Consider the following 20,472-nt stretch of genomic DNA (forward strand, 5'->3'; position numbering starts at 1 on the left):
GGGCGCCACAGTATACCTCGTATCCGCTGCCATGGCAACTGCGGCAGCGTGTTATATTTGTCTATACATACGGAGGAGGCTCATACAGTTTCGTTTTGGAGTTACATTGCGCACACGTGAAAGGACGAAAAGCAACAATTGCATCTCTCGGCACCGCTACAAGGCTATGCTATCCGCATCATCCGCACCTTACTGAGTAATGTTCATAAACGAGTGGGCGACCACTCACGGAGGACACACAAAAACGGTCTCTGTTTGAGGTGAGTGCTTCCACAACATCGATATCCTACTTCCATAGATGGACGTTTGTTCTGCTGACATCCGAGCACCCAGGGATTTTTCCCCACACCCCTGCCCTAATGCTACCCAAACACTCTTGCAGCACCCCCGCCAAAATACCTGCCAGAAAAGCCACACACCCGATCGACCTACGGATGCTACGGGACCCCCAGCACCGAGACAAAAATCTTGAGGAAATACATGAAAACACGTAGTTATTTGTAACGCCGCCGACCATTCTCATAAAACACATAATGTCTGCAAAATGGATATGAAGGATGAAAGAAAAGTATTTTTCTTGCGCAAATCCTGCAATGTACCTGCAACCTACCTGTAGACATTCGAGCCGCAACAGACAAACGTCCCATTTCCTCGTCTTTCTCAGCATTTTAATTTTTACAGAGCAAGCGCAGCACAACAAACGTGACAAATTTATTCAAGTGGTATAAATTAGCCCACATCAGCTCATTATCATATTTGTCGGACCCCTGTGTAACAATAGAAACCATATCATGAAGTGAAATGCGTCAGAATTGACACAATACACTATGCGCCACCGTTATCTGCACAAACAGTCCCGTCAGAGAACAACCTATATTACCGTGGTTCGTATGCACTGGAGGTGCACCAATCACTGCTATTCGTTAAGTTTTTCTGTGCTCGTATAGTTATAGTTATAGTTACAGTAATGTTGAATAGTGCATCCCACTTGACCTAAATGCAGCATGAGGTAAGGTAAAGGTAAGTTGGCAGACTTTGTCAGGAAATATTGAATAGTTTCAAGTGTTTATAGTGTATACCTAACTACTGAACTTTGTAATCATATATAGTCTAACTGTGTAACAGAAAGTATATCGTCTCACAGAAAATTCTGAATGGAGTACGCCCTAATCTCATCCGTTATTTAGTCAGCAAACGGGATAGGTACACATGCACCTATATAGTCACAGGCCTGGAAAAGATAACTCTGTAGGGTTCTCCAGTAACTGATAAGATTGCAAAACCAAGCCCTTTGTGTGTGTTTTCACAAGGTTTGTCTTTCCTGGACACAGGAACAACGCCAGACTGTCAGTTAACTTGTAGGCCGAGGAAGAAGAGCTTGGAAATTCAATAAAAATTAAAAATCGCTTTGTACGTGTATTAAAAGCCTGAATCAATTGGTCCGCTTACTTATCCCAAAGTAGCATCAAACAAGTTGCTTAAATACGCCCTCTTTCGCAATGTGTCACGTGCACGTTAAAGAGGGCTCGAAACGGAGACAGAAGAAATTTATCTCTCTCTTACGTGTCTCTGGTTCCAGCCCTCAATATGCACAGACCGACCACTGTATTAATTACACACAGAATACCAGTAACATACCCAGATATTAGAAACAATTTCTTACAACTTATCTGGGTAATAGTATTTTCTGTGTGGTTACTCCAATTGCAGGCCATGCTGAAGGAGGAGACTTTCCAGACAGCTCCTCAAGTCGCCACAGTTGCTAACACTGAAAAAAAGTGTGGCATCGTAATAATTGTTTTACGTTATTTTGCAGATGAACAGTTCTCGAGAATGGAGAAACAATCGCCCTCAGAAGACCCTCCTAGGAAACCTCAGGGCAACAGAGACGTCACGTTTCAACCTATCTCGTCTGATGTCACATCACCAAGGTCGACAAGCGCCGCCAATTCGAGGAGTTCCACGCCCATTAAGGGGATGGACTTAGAAGCATGCTTTTCGGAAGACATCACGGACGGTCCGCCTCCAATGTACTCCGCCGCAGTCCAGATGTCCAATAAGAAACATGGCCCAGTGATGATGTCGAGAACTCTCTCTGTGGTGTCGTTAATATCGAATCGTGGGACGGAGAAAATAAGGTGGACGAAGCTTCAAAAGACTACGCTCTTCTGTCTTTGCTTGGTCAACTTTACGAGCTACCTCAGTTACTCTGTGATTGCACCATTTTATCCGCAAGAGGTCAGTGTGCGTTCAGAAGGAAGTGACGTTTAACCTGCCCTTCATTGGGCAGTCTTATCGGGGATATTCTACCCAAGTGTTTTGCTATTGGTGAGGCTCTAATGTTGTGTTGCCCTAATTGTTGTTCATTCAGCCTCCACAATGTACATTACGATAATGTAGTGTATTGTGACCGCGCGATGGAATTTACAAAAACGTCCGTGGGGAGCATGACATGAGCTGACTTGCATGGGGAGCAGCAGGAACCCTGACATGGTCAAACACTAAAAGCTTATGAAGGGGCATTTCGACGCTCCTCGAAGATTTTCGCATCAACTCTATAGCAGTGAGACATTTACCAAGGGGAAATTTTAGCCAATCTATTGGAGTTGCAAGTGGGAAAACACGTGCGGGACATGCCACAGTCTTGTAGAGCATCCTCGAAAGCCTTTAATAAAACGTTGAGCAGAAGAAAGAGCGTTTCAAATCTTCAATTTCGAGAAAGTACACTTTTTGGGTGCTTTGTTGTAAACAAAGCTTTTTTTTATTTTTATCTAGGCATCATTAAAAGGTATGAGAGAAGCTACATCTGGGTTTGTTTTCAGCGTCTATGCTCTGACGATGATGGCTTTTTCACCCATCTTTGGCAAGTTGGTAGGTAGCCTCATTAAAACTGTTCTCTCATAATATTGTTATATAACTAAAGTTACAAGAAAACTTTTTCCATATTGTATGTGAATGACCTGAGACGACTCCATTACCGTGATTTAGGTGCCTCTGGTTGGAACCAAAACCATATTCTATGGTGGAATATTTTTTGCCGGAGCCGCTAACACTATGTTTGGGTAGGTTTGTAGGTAGCTGTCAACATTGTGGCACACTAAAATCGTTCTTTTCTTGCAGGCTTCTTAATATGGTGGACGACACATTGTTGTTTACGGTTCTTTCGTTTGTTGTTCGGATTTTCGAAGCCGTCGGAGCAGCAGCATTTGGAACTGCATCGTACACCATTGTTCTTAATTTATATCCAGACCACATCAGTACAGTTTTTGTAAGGTTTCTAATGTGTTAATATCTGATAAGCAAAATCTGTCTTTACGATAGAATGTGATAGAAATAGAGTACAAGTAGAGAAAAATCCAATGAGAAAAAAAAATCGTGTGAATTCATTTCCAGGGTATTATTGAAACATGTGTGGGCATAGGGATGAGCCTGGGCCCTGCTATCGGCGGAGTGCTCTACAGTGTGAGTGATGGAAACCAGCTTGCTCAGAGGAAATGTTACTCTTCATGTTCTTTTTCACTCACGTAGGCTGGTGGATTTGGGCTTCCGTTCTACATCCTTGGCAGCTGTGTCCTCACAACGCTTCCAGTCAGCTGGATGTTAATGAGACATATCACAGGTAATAATATGACACGGGACCAGACTCACGTGTGTAACGTGCTTTTATCCCGTTGCTATGCCCAATCAATTTCAGTGCAGTCTACCGCAACTAGGCAGGAATCCTACTTGACTTTGCTCAGAGTGCCTCAAGTCATTGTTGTCTGCATCATTCTTGTTGTGGGTTCACAGTCACAGGGTTTTGTGGAACCTACATTAGAGCCGCACATGCGCAAGGTAAACAACCCAAGCCAATAGCAGCCTGCAAAATGCACCTTTAGAACTTTTTGTGTGCCTGCGACAGACTTGCGTGCATAGGTGCCGTCTGCAGAGGGGCCCCTCGGAGAAGTCTACCCTACTGACACTACAGATGGATGTGTGTTGTTTTTTTTTGTTTTGTTTTGTTTTTTGGGGGGGGGGGGGGTTGCTTGTATCATCAGTGCCAGGAGGAAGATTGAAAAATCTCTGCCTGTGCTTTCTCGCCAACACTATAAGTACAAAACGAACATGCAGTATATTTGTACCCTTTCAGTTGTTTTTTTTTTTTTTTTCACATAGAGTTCAAGCAACACGCTATGCTCCAGGTTTTACCATTGATTTCACATGGTTGCTTTGATTGCATGGCTGTTGTTAACGAGAAAAACAAAATATATTTTTTACAGCGGTAGCTGTCAGGAGGATGCTGTGCCCGTTGCACAAAACCAACTGTGACATAAACACATGCATGCGCGCGCACACACACGCACGCTTGTTTGCACACTCGCTCACCACACAAACACACATCAGTCCAATCACTTTCATATTTTTCCAGGACATACAGGTTTTGTGGGCCAATACTAAGCTGCTCTTCCTATTTCTGATAAGTAGGACCTGACAGGGTAAAAACACAGATTTTTACACCATTGCAACTGCAGCATGCCTAAAACCTTCCCTCCTTCAACACATGTACATTGACTATATTTTAGGCAGGTCCTACTATCACCGTACAAAGCTGCGAGTTGCAGAACTGTATCTGAATGAAAAACATTTTTCCGCACGGGCACATATGCTTTAGGGCCTAACGGTATTTGGAAATACGAGAATGGGTGAAATCTAATGACCGCTCTAAGCAATGTCCATTTTGTATAGATTGAAATTTTTTTGTTTTTTCAAACCAATTTTTTTTACGCCCAACAAATTTTTGTGAAATACATCTAAGCTTGCTTTCTCTCGTTTAGGAATTTGGCGCCGAAGCTGATATTGTGGGCGTCTTTTTTCTCATCCTGGCTGCAACATTCTCTATCAGTTCACCAATTGTTGGGTGGATTTGTATGAAAACCGTACGTTTCTCACTATTCCTTTCAACAAATTTCTCTCACACTGAATTCACTTGTATCGATAGGAGCAGCGAATACCAATGATGGTTGTAGGGCTAGTTTTGATGTCTGGGACTCAGCTTTTCATGGGACCAGCACCTTTCTTGGGTATACCGAGGTATGTTTTCCGTACACATTGTTGCAAGCGTTCCCGCCCTCTAATTGAAGAGTACTTTTCTCATGGTACAATGTAAAAAAAAAAAAAAAAATCCACTGCCTAACGAAGCTAGCCATTGTAATCCTAAATTGGTGCATAATTACAAAATTGCACTTCGAACACAAGTGAGCCGCACATATTGCTCAATGCCTGTCAAGATCCCCTTTTCCAGCAATATGTGGATGACCCTGGTCACAGTGGCACTCTTGGGGTCTTCCTTTGCCATTGCGTACGTGCCAACCATGGAGAGCATAATTCATGCTGCTGTGTGAGTTGAAAACTAGCTTCCCTACAAGCTACATAGCATCATCATTCTAAACTGAAACTTTGTGTGGCAGTGCTGGTGGAATGCAAGACGACGTGGCAACCTATGGCCTCGTGTCCGGCTTGTGGTCGTCGATGTACTCCTTAGGGTGAGTTGCTCAAAATTAATCAGCTTTCATCTAGTTGTTGAATATCTCTTCAGAGAAGTCCTGGGACCTTCTATTGGTGGAGTGTTCTTAGACGTGGTCGGCTTTCCTTGGGCCAGCACCATCATATCAGGCGTATCCCTGTGCACAGTATGCCACCATTTTGAAACCTCATAGAACTCCTTTTAATTAGAAGGTGACTTAACAGAAATGTTTGTTTGTAGGCAATGATGGGAATCATTTACTGGTTCTGTGCAAAGAAGACAGATACGGAATCCTTCTGGTACACCAATGGCATTTCTGACAGTGGCATTGGTGACGACGCCAGCATTGAATCTGAACCAGCTGGAGAAACTACAGCACTTCTGGCAAGCTCTGAGCAACAGGTCAAGTACAACTCGCTGTGAAATTAGGAAGTTTATGCACTGGATTACACAGTTCCAAACTGTTTTTAAATTTAGGTGCACCACACGAAATTACTTGGAACAAAAATTTCATAGTCGGTGAACAAAACTCCATACTTTATGCGGATTAGTTTAAATTCAAAGTTTTAGCTGTTTTTTAATAACTGATGGGCTTTTTTATGGCATGTGTGGTGTTTGCTATAAATTACAAAGAAGACTACTTCTGATGATACAGACTATCGGATGAGGAAACTAATTTGATTCCATTCAGACATCTTGGGTTGAGTGCTTTTCATTTGTCTGATTCTTTCTGCTCATTGTATTTTCTATAGAAACATTGTACATACTTAAGTTGATAGTACGTTTTCATTGATAAACCTTCATAGCCAGCATTTCTATCAGCAAGTGACAGAGAAAGCAGTCAAAGTATTTGTCTCAGAAATGCAATCATGACATAGTCCTAGTTAAAGCATGTTTTATAAACTTGATAAAATGTTAGTTGCCACACAAAACAACCAGCTGATGGAATGTTACATGATGTTTCATGTATACATTCCTTATTTTTGTTAACATCTCCTTTACACTGTTGTCAGAAGTTGTATTAAAAAAAAAAGTACATCTTGATGAGAAATAATGTCTCGCTCTTCATCAGCAAATAATAAGTAATGCAAAGTACTGCGATGCAACACATACCCTGTCCAACTTGAGGCACCCCTCTATCTCTCTATGTATCTCCGGTGTAGTAGCTGCGCCTTATGTGCCAGAAATTTTGCCACCAGTGTAAAAGGTAACAATTTACAGACTATTTCTGCTTCATAGAGCAACTGCGTACTGGCCTCTGCTGAGCACATTAAATGTGCTACAGCAATTTCTCTCGCATTGCTTTCTGTAAGACACTTAAAGGAGAAAAAGTTTGACATGTTTAGTCATGATGTAACTCCAGAGCCGTCCCCCTTCCGCCTGAGGCACGATTACGTGAAAGAAAAAGAAGAAGCTCATAGGTAGTTCTGAGCTCAAAATTCTCTTGATTCTCGTCTTGTTGTCCAACCTAGTTCCTGGAACCTGCCCCTCTTGCCCCCCTTGCCCCCCGTCGGAACGGCTCTCACTGCTAATGGGCTCATCCAAAAGACATTCTCCTTCGTGGCAGTCAGGTCCTTAATGTATTTCTTGTCACACATAAAAATGCGTGCACGTATACAGGATTATGTGGCATTAGCCAAGTAGTGTAGAAGTTAGGCATGACGAACGTTGAAACAATTTAACTGGAACGCACTGCCATGCAGAAATTACTGACAGGTTAATAACAACTTAAGAGTCACATAATTACAGATAGAGCTGACAGAGCCATCAAAGCATAATATATCACCTTTCTGGTTATTTCAAACAGTTGAGTAAAAAGGTAAAAGCATTTAATGCTGATAAATTGTTTCCCACTATAAAAATCACACCACATAAAAAACTTTTAAACAGCTCTTACATCCACAAAGCTATTTTGCAAAACCTTTTCCAATGTCCTCAACATTTTCACATCCACACACGTAGTTCTGTCCGTACAAAAAATATATGCAAATTTGTACATGTATATATATATTACAACATGCCGCCCACATTTAACACAAACATCTACCGCAATGCCATCGTCTTCAACTATGGGTTCCACTATCTATGTGCACACACAGGGCCTTTAATATTGTCTCACGAAATGTGATGCGTGTATCCTGGATTTAAATGGTAAAAAGTCGTCAATTTTATAAGCTACAAAACTAAAAGTGTTAGGTGGGGTAAAAAATAGGTTTGAAACCGCAAGTCCCTTGGAGGCAACAAATTGGGTTTTCCACGGGATGTGAGGCCCTATGTACACATTTAATGGTCATACATTTTCTCTGCACCCTGTGAAGGAGTATTTCCATCGAACACAGTTTGGCATTTGTTTAAGTATGCAGTACAGTATTTTACCAGAAGTAAGACACCAAAAAAAGAATTTGTGGACGGAGGGAATGTTAAAAAAGAGAGAGATACATATCTTTGACGCTATATATGCATGTACAGTGGAATATTGAACATTACACCACACAAAATGTGTAACACCATTTGGGGCATCTTATGAGCATGGAATGGAAATTTCTTAAAATTGCCAATGTTTCCCGTAGACTTCCGTTGATTCGATTTTTCGCTTCGAGCTTGAAGGCTAGCACCAATACATTTCTGCAGACGTAGTTGGACAATTGGTCCTGTGCAAACACATACATTGCAGAAGAAATGTCTACAGATCAGGAGTCTTGTCACTCCCTCTGGATCCCTGATGAGACACAAGCAAACTTGGACTCATAAAGACCACGTCAAGCTTGACCGTTTTCTTTCTCTAACGTCCTACTTGATGATGTCGGGCAGGGAAAGCCAAAAGATTTGACATGCCAAGTTTTCTTCGCGACGTTCACGAGAGTGGCCGAGAGACCGATATTCTCTCAGCCAATGAGATGGAGGCGTCCAAAACACAGCTTCTCATTTTTCGTTCGCTATTTTCACCTTCGTCGCTGCTTGGATCATAAAAAAAGAGCATTAAAAGCAGAACGTAATTATCACCAGGAGCATCGAAATGCACGGAACTACAGGTCCACTCACCGAAAGTGACCAAGGGAATATCCCACAGTGTCGCGTCAACCAAGAGCACTCCATTTTAGTGAGAAGACGAAAAAACTGCTCTATCCCCTAATCTCTTGATGCCACCACTCGCACAGTTGAGCATCATCAAAGGAAACAGGCATGATTCAGATAATTCCAAAAGCGGGTATGTATTAAAGGGTCGCTAAAATGCAAAAAGAACTTGTTTTCAAATGAAAGTGTGTGTTTCAATTAGTATAGTGCAAGCAAAATTAGTTCACACAGCGCTACCGTTTAGAAGAAAAGTTCAATGAAAACAGAGCCATCTGTGCCAGCAACCAATGGGATCCTCAGAAGCAAAGGTTGGAGGCATTCAATGAGACAGCAGGAGAAGCGCGCGCATGCCTATCGTGTGAGTCGTGGATTTGGAACGGGGGCCGGTCGTAGCGTTCCATACATGCGCATTGATTCACAGATTGCAGCTTCGTAACGGAATCAAAGTTTTGAATTATGACAACAAGTGTGAAATTAACATAACGTGTAACGTAATTTGAAGCGAACTTTTTTTTTTTTTGCACTTTAGTGTCCCTTTGATGAAAGTCCACCGTTGACATTCCTTTCTGAATGTGCTGTTTCATGATTCGAGTTGCCCAACTAAGTGATCTTAAGTGCCCCCAGCAATGATATATGGGGCACAGGGTACTGGCAGTTTCTAGGGAAAAACTCCCCCAAACAATGTAGAATACACCTGGATATGGCTTCACTCTCTATTGTCTGCTTAAAGGGACGATCGCTTCCGGAAACCGATCTATGAAACCGATACCACTACGCTCAGCATCAGCCGACAATCTACTTGGCTAAGTTTTTTTGTCCGAGAAGAGCTTAGATATTAAATGAACTAATTTTAAAGATGCGCGCCGCTCCCGCAGCTGCAGAGGCTCCGGCGGCGTGTTGTCACCCGCACAGCAGAGGAGAGAGAGGGTGGTGCCCACACCACCTAGATACAGAAAGCCTGCGCGCTCGTCGACGTGACGTAACAATGAAGAGCCAGCGAATGAGGATCGTGTTTTCAATGGCCGTAGCCAATCACAAACTTGCTTTCACCAAAACGGTCGCAATTTTTCTCAGAACTGATTTTCTGGAAAGCATCTTGCACTTTTTGTCTAAATATTTAGGTCTGCAGGTTCCGGGTGAGCTGCAATCATTTGCGGGTCCTTGAATTTGCAGAACGGTGAATCGCGGTAGCAGACAAATTCTCACTCTTAATTGAAAGAGGGAGAGGAGCCAATGCACAGGCTTTCTCTATCTAGATGGTGTTGGTGGTTCTCAGAGGAGAAAGGCGCCGTCCAGAAGCCCCGTAGCTCTCAGACACCCGCACAGCCGCGGCATTCCTTTCCCCAACGACGCGCCCTCATTGGTCCTTAGGGAGTGACGTTTTCTCATTTTCTCAGAGAGGGATTTCCGGCATATGCTCCTGTTGCGTTTTCCATCGAATAACAGTCCAACTACGGCACACTTTTGCGTGGGATTTTCGACACCGTGGTCAATGGTCCACGAGGAATAAAATGACACTGTAGTTTTGAAATTGACTGGAACTGATGCGACCGTCCCTTCGAAGAAAACCAGTGGACAGTGTGCAACAACCTGGCAAAAAAGGGGATTCCAAACAAATATTTGCCAAGGGCACAACAAAATTTGCAATGTAAGATTTTTAAGTGCAACAAAAAGTCTGCCTGAAATTTAAAGGAGTCTGCACTCACACATCAGGTATTTTGTGGCCAGTCATCAGCGTAGCTTTCGATATTATGCTTCGGGAATTACATTTAGCTCCAAGCACACAATTACAAAGACATGCATCTTTAAAATCACAATCGAGTACTAAAATGGTTATCAAAAAGTGTCTTTCGTGTCATCTCAGAGGTCGTCGTCACCGATGCCTTCAAAGGCGTCGTTTTCCACCGTGGCCTTGGGTGAAGGCCTCTTGGCATCTCTTGGCAGACTCATTGAACAAGTCTTATCCTGAACACTTCTTTCCTTCTTTGTGTCTTCTCTCTGCAAAACAAAGTCACGCTACATTGCAAGGCTGTACCTACATAGGTTTCAGAAATGCTGCATACCGTGTCTTGAAGAATGCCGTCACTGGAGGCTGAACGGCTCACAGAAATCTGGTAGCTACTCCCATCCCGTTTCATGAAACTCCAAGAGCCGCGTCTTCCTTTGCTTCGCTGCATCTCAGCGGGTTTAGTGGATCCATTTTTCTTCAGCAGCAGCTCTCCAACCATCCCTTGCAGACACATGCTTAGTAGGATGGCCTGTGACAGCACATGCTTTTTGCTCATTCGCTTACAAATTCATGGCTGTGTTCGTGGTATCACCAGATGGTCATTTCGGGTTCCTACTGGTCCAATGTGGACATACTCTATACCTCTGGCCCCATGTTTTCGGGTTTTATGTTTTTTTGAAAATCGGGGGTAAAGATCGAGTGCTATTTTGGCGGCCGTAAAACAGGGTAAAATCAGGCAACATCGAGTGGAAAAGCAGATTTTCGGGTGGAAAATATAAAAGAACAGTGCGTCTAGCTTTTTTTTTTCTTTTTTGGGGGGGGGTGGGGGGTGGAAAGGGGTAGAAACGGATTTTACCCTAAAACACAGGGCCCTATATGGCCTTATTGGCCCTATTAGGGCTGTGCAAATATTCAATGTACTGCATATTCCAATCCAACAAGCTTTGATCCAATACCTAGAATATACTCAAATCATCACTCTCCTACTTTAATGCACATCTAGCAGTTCCGGTTTCTACAGGTTAAATTTGGCAGATTTTCAATTTCAATGCCTTTTTGTCTTTTTTGTTTCCTATCTGGTTAACCCTTGGGTTGGGGAATGACATCTCGTCATTTGAGAGTAGCTACCCCCAACAGGAATTTTTGGCCAGTGAGACCCCCCGACCGGTTTTCAACATGGTTGCTGCATCAGCTGCAGTGGACGACAAATGTTTCTGCAATAGTGCATACAAACGCTTGTTTTTTTATAGGTTTAACTCTCTGGTAAGAAATAACAATGGTGACATGACGTAACTATGACCTGCATAGTACAGTATGCCTTAATATGCGCAGCATTATTTACAAACAGTTACCTGAACTAATTTGTGTATGTTTCTGCAAATAAGTATCAAATAGATGCATTACGACATACAATAAATTTACAGACCACAGGGCAATGTTTGAGTACCCTCGGTATGCGCCACAGCGAACTCTGCTTGCCACAACAAAGTCAAAGCCCTCGCCTACCCACCTGCAGAGCTGGGTTGCGGAGAGTGGGTACTCCTGCAACCCTCGGACGATGGGGAGTTGAATTTTCGACTGCGGGTTATGACATCATTTCCCGACAACCTCTATTTTTTTACCCAGCGAAAGCTACTCCCGCATTACTCGGGTTTAGTAAAAAAAATGCACCTAATGTGTGCCATGCTTCGACTAATCCAATCCGGTAATGCGTACCTGAATCTTCCATGGCAAACATTTGTTTATGCTTTAGGGCACAGTTCTGTACACAGACAATGATTTCATGATGCAATACGAAGCTTTTGTCGCAACATTTTATCATTAAACCACGACCTACTAGATTATAACGACCATGTCATAATCGGCAACCCCTATGAGGAGCCAGTCCGCACGATCCGGTATGTGCGCTACTCATCGGCCTGCGAGTTTATCGAACTGCGAGACGCAGTTCACGCAGCCATGTGCGTTTTGATGGCAGTTGTTCACTGGCACCAGCTCCATGCGGTGAACAACCCATCAAGCAGTGTTGCTCCGATGTCACTTTGTTTTAATTTCACCTGGAGCTAAGATCATATCTAATCGTTGACACAGCCGACCAGAAGTGTAATGCAGCCATCGATTGTCAGCATGGTTACCGGAGCATGTTTTCCTCTCTGAGCGGCTGCTCTTCTTAGTCAGAAAATGTCTGTCAGTGGCCTTTTGGGAGCTGCTGCATGTGCAACCTAGACGCTGCCTTCATCACTGACAATACTTCTACTGATTTCGACGGCAGATATACGACGTTGTTGCTGTGCAAACCAAAACCATGCAAACACCTGGTCCCGCGGGGTGTGCGCTCCCGGTCGTCCACAACTGGCTGAGAGGACTGGACGTGGACGACGTACTAAGTCCGTTTCGAAGGGATGTATCTGGCGGTCACGCCCTGCTATTTTTGTGTGGTACCTGCACCCCGGCGCACTCAATGCAGTTAAAAGTCGACGTGTGTATGATAGTGAGGAATCACGAGAACCATTTCTGGCAGAGTACTCGTAATTCGCAAAAATCATTTCATGGTCCCTTTAATGTCAACTAAATCCAGCAGCCACGATGTCGTACCACATACCATATTTATTTGCATTGTGCCATCTCATAATTTGCGCATCCCTAGTTTTTCACTACAAATGACATGACAACAAAAAAATCGCGAAATTTGCGCACCCGCGTTTCCAAGCCCGAATATCTGGCACGCGCGTCTCAGCGACTGTGGCGATTGCTTTTCCCAACGCCGTCTGTGCTACCGAAGTTATTGCTGTGCTTTTGTTTGATTGCGCACACTTTCGGGTGATGGTCCACTGATGCGATTGACAGTACTGTCACTCGAACTACGACGTGCAGAAAGAAACACAAATACGCTATGACAAACCTTACAACACAACATGACAAAGCTGGTGAGCATAGCGTGCTTTCGGATGTCAAGTGCGACTAGCGGCATTTTCCAGCAGCGTCTAGACGTATTTCATCAATATACAAGCGGTAGTGGGCCGGCATTTTGCCTCCCGACCATCAGCGTTTGAGCGGTATCTGGATACTTCGTTCGCACTTGAACAATGCAGTGATGACGTCAATATCTGATCTACCAAGAGCCTATATGACCCGCATACTAAAATTTTGAAATTTTGCGTCGTTTGAATATCGTAACCAACGTTCCCGCGCAGCTTGTGCACTGCCAACATTTCCGACATTTTTCGGGAGAAAAAGTGCACAAATTATGCAAGTAAATACGGTAGTTATATAGGCGCCAGCTGACGAGGGCGAAGCCACACTCCGACGCTGCTCTGATAAAGTGACAAATCTGTTTAGTGACCACTGCGGGTGTCTCCCGGTGTGAGTGCACCAAAAAGGCAGGCGCCTATATAGCGCACCCAATGCGCTGTTGGTACAGGACATTGCATGGGCTACTTCCAAGTGCACAGAAGTCCGCCTGAAATAACCAAAACTGTGCCAAGGTTGACTCCTATGTGCAGAAAGGCCACCGCAGTTGGCGCCACAGTCGAGGTGGTTGAAAAAATGATTGCTATCAAACATGAAGGTCGCGAATTTCATCAACTAATGGCCGTCCCGGATTTCAACCTACCCTCAAGAACAGCCCTCACCTGGGTTGGTATACCGAGGCGAAGGAAGAAATCACGAGATGGAAAGCATCTCTTTCACGTCACACACGTCAATGTCAAGTGTCGACTCCTTATCGGGAAATACTGTTCATTTGCGCTTCAATCAGCCAATTTTCTGCGTGACAACGTGTAGTCGTGCACATAATACGTTCCCGTACAGGTCCACCCAGGGAACTCTCCCACATGTGCTTTTCTACAACCTACATTATCCTAAACTATAGCTCCTACTGTACAATGTGTATTATAGGTACTAATAAATGTATCCACAAAATGCAGAGTTGCATACAGTAAATATTTGTAAATAATTTGGAAATATTTGCAGTTGGTAAAAAGTACAGAGAGTACAGATGCAAAAAAAAATAAACTAAACTACAGGATGCAAATCTCAACAGTGTAATGTGTGTTCCAATATGCCAAGTAAATGGGCTTCTTTTTATGATATTTTATTCAGACTCAAAAATCGTAGGCTCCCTCATTACGAGCAACAGTTCTCCAAATAGGCACAAAGCTACAAAATTTTCCAAAGCTAGATGTTCAAAATATTCAAATTGGGCTTCTTGGGAACATTAAAATTTGATTCAAAATTGAAATAAGCAATTCAAATTCAATTTGCAGTGTCTGTGAGATATTCATATATTTGATCTGGAAATTTCACTAGTATTCTCACGGCCCTTTTACCTATACCTGGTCTATGACAACTTCGGGTGCTGTTAATATGTGCGTCTCACTATCAATAAATAGTGCAGTAACAATGTAAGGAATCACATTCCTCTAGGGCAACTCCCATATAATGACAACTAGGAGTCAGAAATTTCGATCTGTAACGTGGTTATTTAAACGCATTGTTTGTCGTCCATATACAGTTGCCACCTGATTTTTTCGCTTTGAAAGGGATCGCACAAAAGTCAAAGTAATCGACCAGTACATAAAAACGACAGAAAGAACTACATTATTCAGCTCAGTGGCTGGAAAATCTTGTCTATATGTTTTGTTGTTAAATGCTCTCCATTTCCATGCGATAACGACCGCTTGTACTTCACCAAGGGACATTTCGTTACACTGACGAAAGTTATCACTAAAAAAGTTGAAAGCACCACTTCCAACAGCACATTGTCCTCGGTCAGTCCTGCTTTCCTGCTGCGGCAGCAGGACTGAACGCGCAGCCTATGGATACCGTCAAGCCAGCAGTTCTATAGTGCAGGATGCACTTTGAGATGGTATTGAGGATACCATTGAAGGATCGAAACATAAAGTCCAAAAAATAAAGCGGCATCCAAAATTTCATGCACTGTTATAAATTAGCTCTATGGAGTGAGTGACTATCCCGTGATAGCGTTTGAATAATAGAGCACGTTGGAAAAATCAGCGTCCAAACATCGGTCTGCAACTGTATTCGATACATGAATCCTGACTTGTCCATGCTGTCCTTGTAATAAAAGTCAAAGCTATTATGAGCCCTCTCATGGTCGCATTGTTTGCAGAATAGTACTGGCATGTTCAGGATGCCCACATCTTTGAACATGATTTCTCCCAAAAGGTTAATAGACAAATTAATTATTTACCTTCTGTGGATGTTACATAGGTGAATGTGTCACAATAAACAAAGGATATCAACGCTGATCAAATAAGTTGGGTCTCACCTGGTCGCTGACCACCGTAATCCACTGAAGTGCAGTCTTGCTTACAAGGTATTCAAACGATAATTCTAGACGTTTGTCTGCCTTTGGCTCTTCTTCTTCACCAACCTAAAAACATACACTAACGTTAGTTGTTCACGAATCACACAAGTTTTTTTTTTTTTCCACTTAAGGGTGTCTTACCGACGTTATAATCCTCCAGCAGCGTATCCTTGTTACACGAAAACTGACTTCTTTTACTTCACCCTGATGAAATGCAGAGAAAATTAATGCAGAGAATTTCCGGATGCTAAAAACACACCTGGGACACTTGGAGCCGAAAGTTGAGTTCCCTCCCACCGGCGCTAATCAGGGCCCTTGTGTTGGGACGAGGGTAGTCGCACACGCAGGGGGAAAACTGAATGTACCCGTAATACTTGAGTGTTCGTGCCAGGTGCAGGTACTGAAATTCGAGTAAATATTATAATCGACGCAATGCCACTAGTCGTCAATTTTGAACCTCTTTCTTGGAGCCTTTTGCCTGAAGACTCGAAAGCTGTCGATGAGTTTCCTTGGCAGCAACGACCCAGCCACGTTCCAGATCACTCAGTGCCTGCACGTAGAGCAGGTTCAACGAAACCGCGTCTTCCAACAGGTCCTGGTCAAAGCCACTGTCCCAGTAACTGCGAGGGAAGCGTGGCAGACGGTAAAAAGCTGAGTGTTATTACACTGTGTACGGACCTCTTGCGGATGATGACACAGTGGTTGGGACCTGCCACCACCTGCGAGAGATACGGCGCCTCGAAGTTTTCCATCCGTTTTTTAACTGCAAACATTTTTCTGCCATGTTATGCATTTTATCACCTTTTCTTGTCACGGCTGCATGCATACTGGGTGCAATATTACAGACAGCATGTGTAGGGTTCTTCGTTTTCGGGTTAAACCCGATTTTTCACGATTGTCCCCCTTCCCCCGAATAAGTTTTCAAGAATTCGGGTAAAAACCTTCTACCTGAAATCCCTGAGGTCCTTCAAATTGCCGTTCTAGGTAAACCGTTGGAAAAGTGAATCATAATATCAGCGAAGACAGCTATTTGTGACAACCTATTTGTCCTCCTTGTATAATCCCCTCCTGCAAGAGTCAAAGACGAGCTTTTATGGAACTCGGGCAAGTGTTTCAATAGCGCTGTCATTCACTGCTCCAGTTCCGAGCCGAAATATAGAGATTCTTGTTTCTCGTCCCAGTGTCACAGCAGTGGCTTGTTTCATATGCTTTACGTTTCACCCGAAAATTCCCCGATGCCATATCAAACAGAGATCGTAGCGCCCGATTTCTCCCCGTATTCTCGTGCGTAAATAGCACCCGACTTTTCCCTCCAGAATTTGAAAAATCGTAAAACCCAAAAACGAAGAACCCTAAGCACATGAAAACAATTATTCAATAGCTATATACAATAAATAAGGAATGGTGTGTGTTCCTTTGACGAAGCAAGCAATTCTGCTAGTTATATATTCAAGTGATTTTGCAGATCATGGGCTGCAACACTCACTAATGATATCCGTTCCAACCTTCTTAACGAGAAACAACGTGAAATAGCAGACAAGATCTGCGGGCAGACCGATGGCCCTTGCTACCGCCTGCAAAGAGTAGACGCACAAACTGAGCAGATCGCACCAAATGGAGGTGCAGAAGACTCACGTCTAGGACAACATCCGTTGGATCCGTTGACACAATGCGGATCATCACCTTCTGCCAATTCACGAGAAAAACATCAAAGTCCACCTCCTGCGAAGATACATTCTGGGACTCCTGTTGTGCGGAAAGCAGAAACCCCGTGAAGATGTCGTCTGACAGGATTCGTGCATCTTGGCTTACTGAAAAACATTTGGCACAGTGAATTACACGCTCATTAGTAATCAGACTTCTGATTTGCACCAAAAATGATGCCAAAATCCCAAAATATTACAAAACGAGGAAATAAATGTGGAGAAAATCACCCCCTCACCACAGATTTTGTGCATCTAATTTTGGGCATGTCACATTCATTTTGCTGAAAGTCGTCCCTTCTGTTGCACACTGTACGCAAGTACCACTTTTATATTATATTTCATATTACTTTACGTCGGCTGTAATATTTTCATTTATATTCACTCAAACATAATTTTGTGTGCATACATCGAACATAATTCTCAGCAGAAGCACAACACAACAACAATGCTTACCACGTTGAATGTATTTCTCCAAAACACTCCTTCGTTCTTCCGTCTGTGTGGATGTTAATGGTAACAGCTTCTTGGGAGGAAATAGAGGCAAGGCAGTGGATCCATACGCTTTTTTCAGCTGAAAAGGGCTTATCTTCCTCAGTTGCAGTAACTCGACAGATTAAACTCAAAACTAGACTCTTTCCTCAATTGCTTAAAACACGAATGAGTGCCATAAATGTGGGCATAAACTGTAATTTACAGGTTGCTTTGACCTGTACTAAAGCCCAGGAACAGTACGGGAGTTTTATAAATGCCCAAATATCTACTACTGGTAGGCAATGGAATAAAAGTGGTTGAAAGATGAACGAGAGAACATCAGTTCTTTCATGTTCAAAAGTGGTTGTCATTTTGTATACAGGAACGTCATACCTGATCGTGCAAGTTGTGGAGCTGCTTGTAACGAACTGTGCAATGGAAGCACCCATTGATGTGGATATTGTATGCCTGGTAAAATGAAACATTTTACACTTACTTTGTTCAATGAATAATTCTCCTTTCGACGATAAGAAATTGGCACCACTTAAAAAACATTATCGACTCATATGGCTCCTCGTCTAGAGCCTTGTCACAGACAGAAACTATGTTTCTGTCACACCTAGCTTATTTGGTGACCCTAATGTACGTATATTTAAAACTTTTATTTTTTTTATATGTTGGTTCACCTTTGTGCACCTCGTTGCCACTGTAAGAAATTAGGAGCAAATTTTCTCAGCTATTTCCGGGTCGGTTACACCTTTATGGAGCGAATGACACATGCCTGCTCGCGAAATTCAATTTAGAAACGAAAGTATTTGTCAAATCATTGGCATACACGGCTGGTCCGCACCTGCTGTGTATCTGTACGAGTCACTCGGCTGTTCACGACAAGTTTACTCAAAATTATTGTAGCTTACAACGTAGGACGATCCGCTGTCATCTTTCATATCTTGCGTGTCCGGGATTGAGAAATGCATGCTTTGTGCATAAGCGTTAAACACGCACGACACGGAAAAATCGTAGAACAGAAAATATCGTCACATCATCGAGCCATCCACGACTAACAACAGATGAGCCGATGTTATGGCGGGCTAGAAGGACTGGTGTGCCGAGCGCCTAATCTAATGCATGGGGAGCGCGTGGTCACGGCCGTGGACAAGATGGCGGCGAATTGCACGAGCTTTTGCGCTGTCGCTCGCAGCGCGCCACGCGGAACGACACATTTTTGTGGGGCTCACAAACGCTCTTCTGTTGCGAGGCGACCACGTGCTGTTCCTGCAGCACAGGTTCGCGCCGGCTGAAAAGTTGTACAGCCCATCTGCGCCAAAAGTCGCGAGCGCTCGCGCAAGGTCTTCTCTGTGGTTGTTTATTTAGTTTTCATGTGCAAATATAGCTAGTCCGGGACGTTGAACGATTGCTGCGTAAGGCATTCTGTGAGATGAGACGCATTAAAGCAAATATTCGTTTGCCGCAGTAGCAACACTGTGAAACGTGAAATTTTTGGGAATGCCCAATACGGGTCGGCTAGCTACCAATGCATACACCCACAGACATAATTAATAAACACCCCCTGGTATGGGCGCCGCTAGGATTTTCTCCAGATGGGGGAAGGGGGAGGGCAAACCAATGCCGACCGAGGTGGTGGGTGGGGGGGGGGGGTCGTTATGGGTGCCGCGAGTGCAGGGCAGGAGCGGAGGTGTTCGGGCTGGTGCTCAAGGTACGGGATATTCCTTTAGTTCTGGGTGTCGAATGCGCCCGCAACTATGTTGTTTTGGCTCAGTAACCCTATGGTTCGGAATTTTTACGTTTTGCCGTTTCTCGGCAACGCAATCCCTTGTCCGTGCAAAGGCTCGCTCCTGATTTTCTGTTTCATACTACGTTTGCCGTCGCCACTCCTGCTGCCCTTTCCGTCAGCGATTATCTCATTTCTGTTGATTTCGCAAAAACGAGAACACACGGTGAAACAGCAGTGTCTACTTGTGACAAGTTGACAATATCAAGTGGTGGTTTATTTTCAGCAGATATGGACATCAGTATCAGTATAGACAATAATTCCCTATCCTCACTCCTTAAGTCCCTCACTCTTTAAACAGAAACTGTAGGCGCCTTTGCTTTTCTCGCGCAAAAGAGTTGACAGCTCTTTCCACAAATGTGTTGTCGCCACCCACTTTTTCGCGATGAACCGTTCATCATACACAGCGCGTTTAGCCGGTCCTCAGTCATTGTGGAACGAAGCCAGGTTCTTACCCTCCGCACACTCTGAAAAAAAAGAAGAAGAAAGGGAGTAACGGGGGAGCAACTGCTCACTTTTACTTCCCCTTCCCTATAAGTTACTCCATTTAATTTCTGTTACTCCCAACATTTGAAATTTACTCCGTCGCCCAGAATTCTTACTCCCACCTCTTACTCCATTTTGCTATGTTACTCTCCACACTTAGAACTTACTCCTTTGCCTAGAATTCTTACTCCCCCTATAAGTTGGCTACTCCATTTGGTTCCTGTTACCCTCCCCACTTGAAAGTCACTCCCATGCACTATATTCCCACTCCCCTGTACTCCGATTGTAAACTGCTTACTCCGTCCAGACAATGCTTAACAATGCCTGTGGTTGCGGAGACACTTTGCTTCAAGTTTTCCATGGGATCCGCAAGGATTTTTT

At 43.6% G+C, this 20,472-nt stretch overlaps 3 protein-coding genes across 4 annotated transcripts in view; 1 reads left to right on the forward strand and 2 right to left on the reverse strand.

The window, feature by feature from the left end:
• Nucleotides 1-688, reverse strand: part of LOC135394183 (formin-binding protein 4-like) — a 28,091-nt gene extending 27,403 nt beyond the window's left edge. Inside the window, exon 1 of the mRNA XM_064624777.1 lies at nt 611-688. Coding sequence (XP_064480847.1) covers nt 611-667 — 57 coding nt within the window. The 5' untranslated portion in view covers nt 668-688. The remainder of the gene's footprint in view (nt 1-610) is intronic.
• Nucleotides 35-6,547, forward strand: LOC135394184 (MFS-type transporter SLC18B1-like). Of its 2 annotated transcripts, none has more exons than XM_064624780.1 (14): nt 35-260; nt 1,817-2,238; nt 2,776-2,871; nt 2,989-3,062; nt 3,121-3,268; nt 3,394-3,462; nt 3,529-3,619; nt 3,695-3,834; nt 4,815-4,916; nt 4,979-5,070; nt 5,282-5,377; nt 5,448-5,522; nt 5,576-5,669; nt 5,744-6,547. In XM_064624780.1, exons 2-14 carry the CDS (start codon nt 1,834-1,836, stop codon nt 5,924-5,926), a joined length of 1,665 nt encoding a protein of 554 aa, XP_064480850.1. In that variant the 5' UTR covers nt 35-260; nt 1,817-1,833; the 3' UTR covers nt 5,927-6,547. The 2 variants fall into 2 exon arrangements, with proteins under 2 accessions (XP_064480850.1, XP_064480851.1); XM_064624781.1 differs by lacking the exon at nt 35-260 and adding an exon at nt 846-1,020.
• LOC135394185 (sorting nexin-17-like) lies at nt 6,382-19,040 on the reverse strand. The gene is made up of 12 exons (XM_064624782.1): nt 18,731-19,040; nt 18,207-18,281; nt 17,796-17,913; nt 17,272-17,447; nt 17,123-17,210; nt 16,315-16,399; nt 16,094-16,256; nt 15,896-16,036; nt 15,778-15,840; nt 15,598-15,702; nt 10,642-10,836; nt 6,382-10,576 (listed from the first exon to the last, which is right to left on the reverse strand). The coding sequence occupies exons 1-12, from the start codon at nt 18,788-18,790 to the stop codon at nt 10,439-10,441; spliced, it is 1,407 nt and encodes a 468-aa protein (XP_064480852.1). The 5' UTR covers nt 18,791-19,040; the 3' UTR covers nt 6,382-10,438.
• Between the last annotated feature and the right edge of the window lie 1,432 nt (nt 19,041-20,472).

The sequence above is a fragment of the Ornithodoros turicata genome, chromosome 5 (assembly GCF_037126465.1).
Source record: "Ornithodoros turicata isolate Travis chromosome 5, ASM3712646v1, whole genome shotgun sequence".
In the NCBI taxonomy this organism is placed as follows: Eukaryota; Metazoa; Arthropoda; class Arachnida; order Ixodida; family Argasidae; genus Ornithodoros; species Ornithodoros turicata.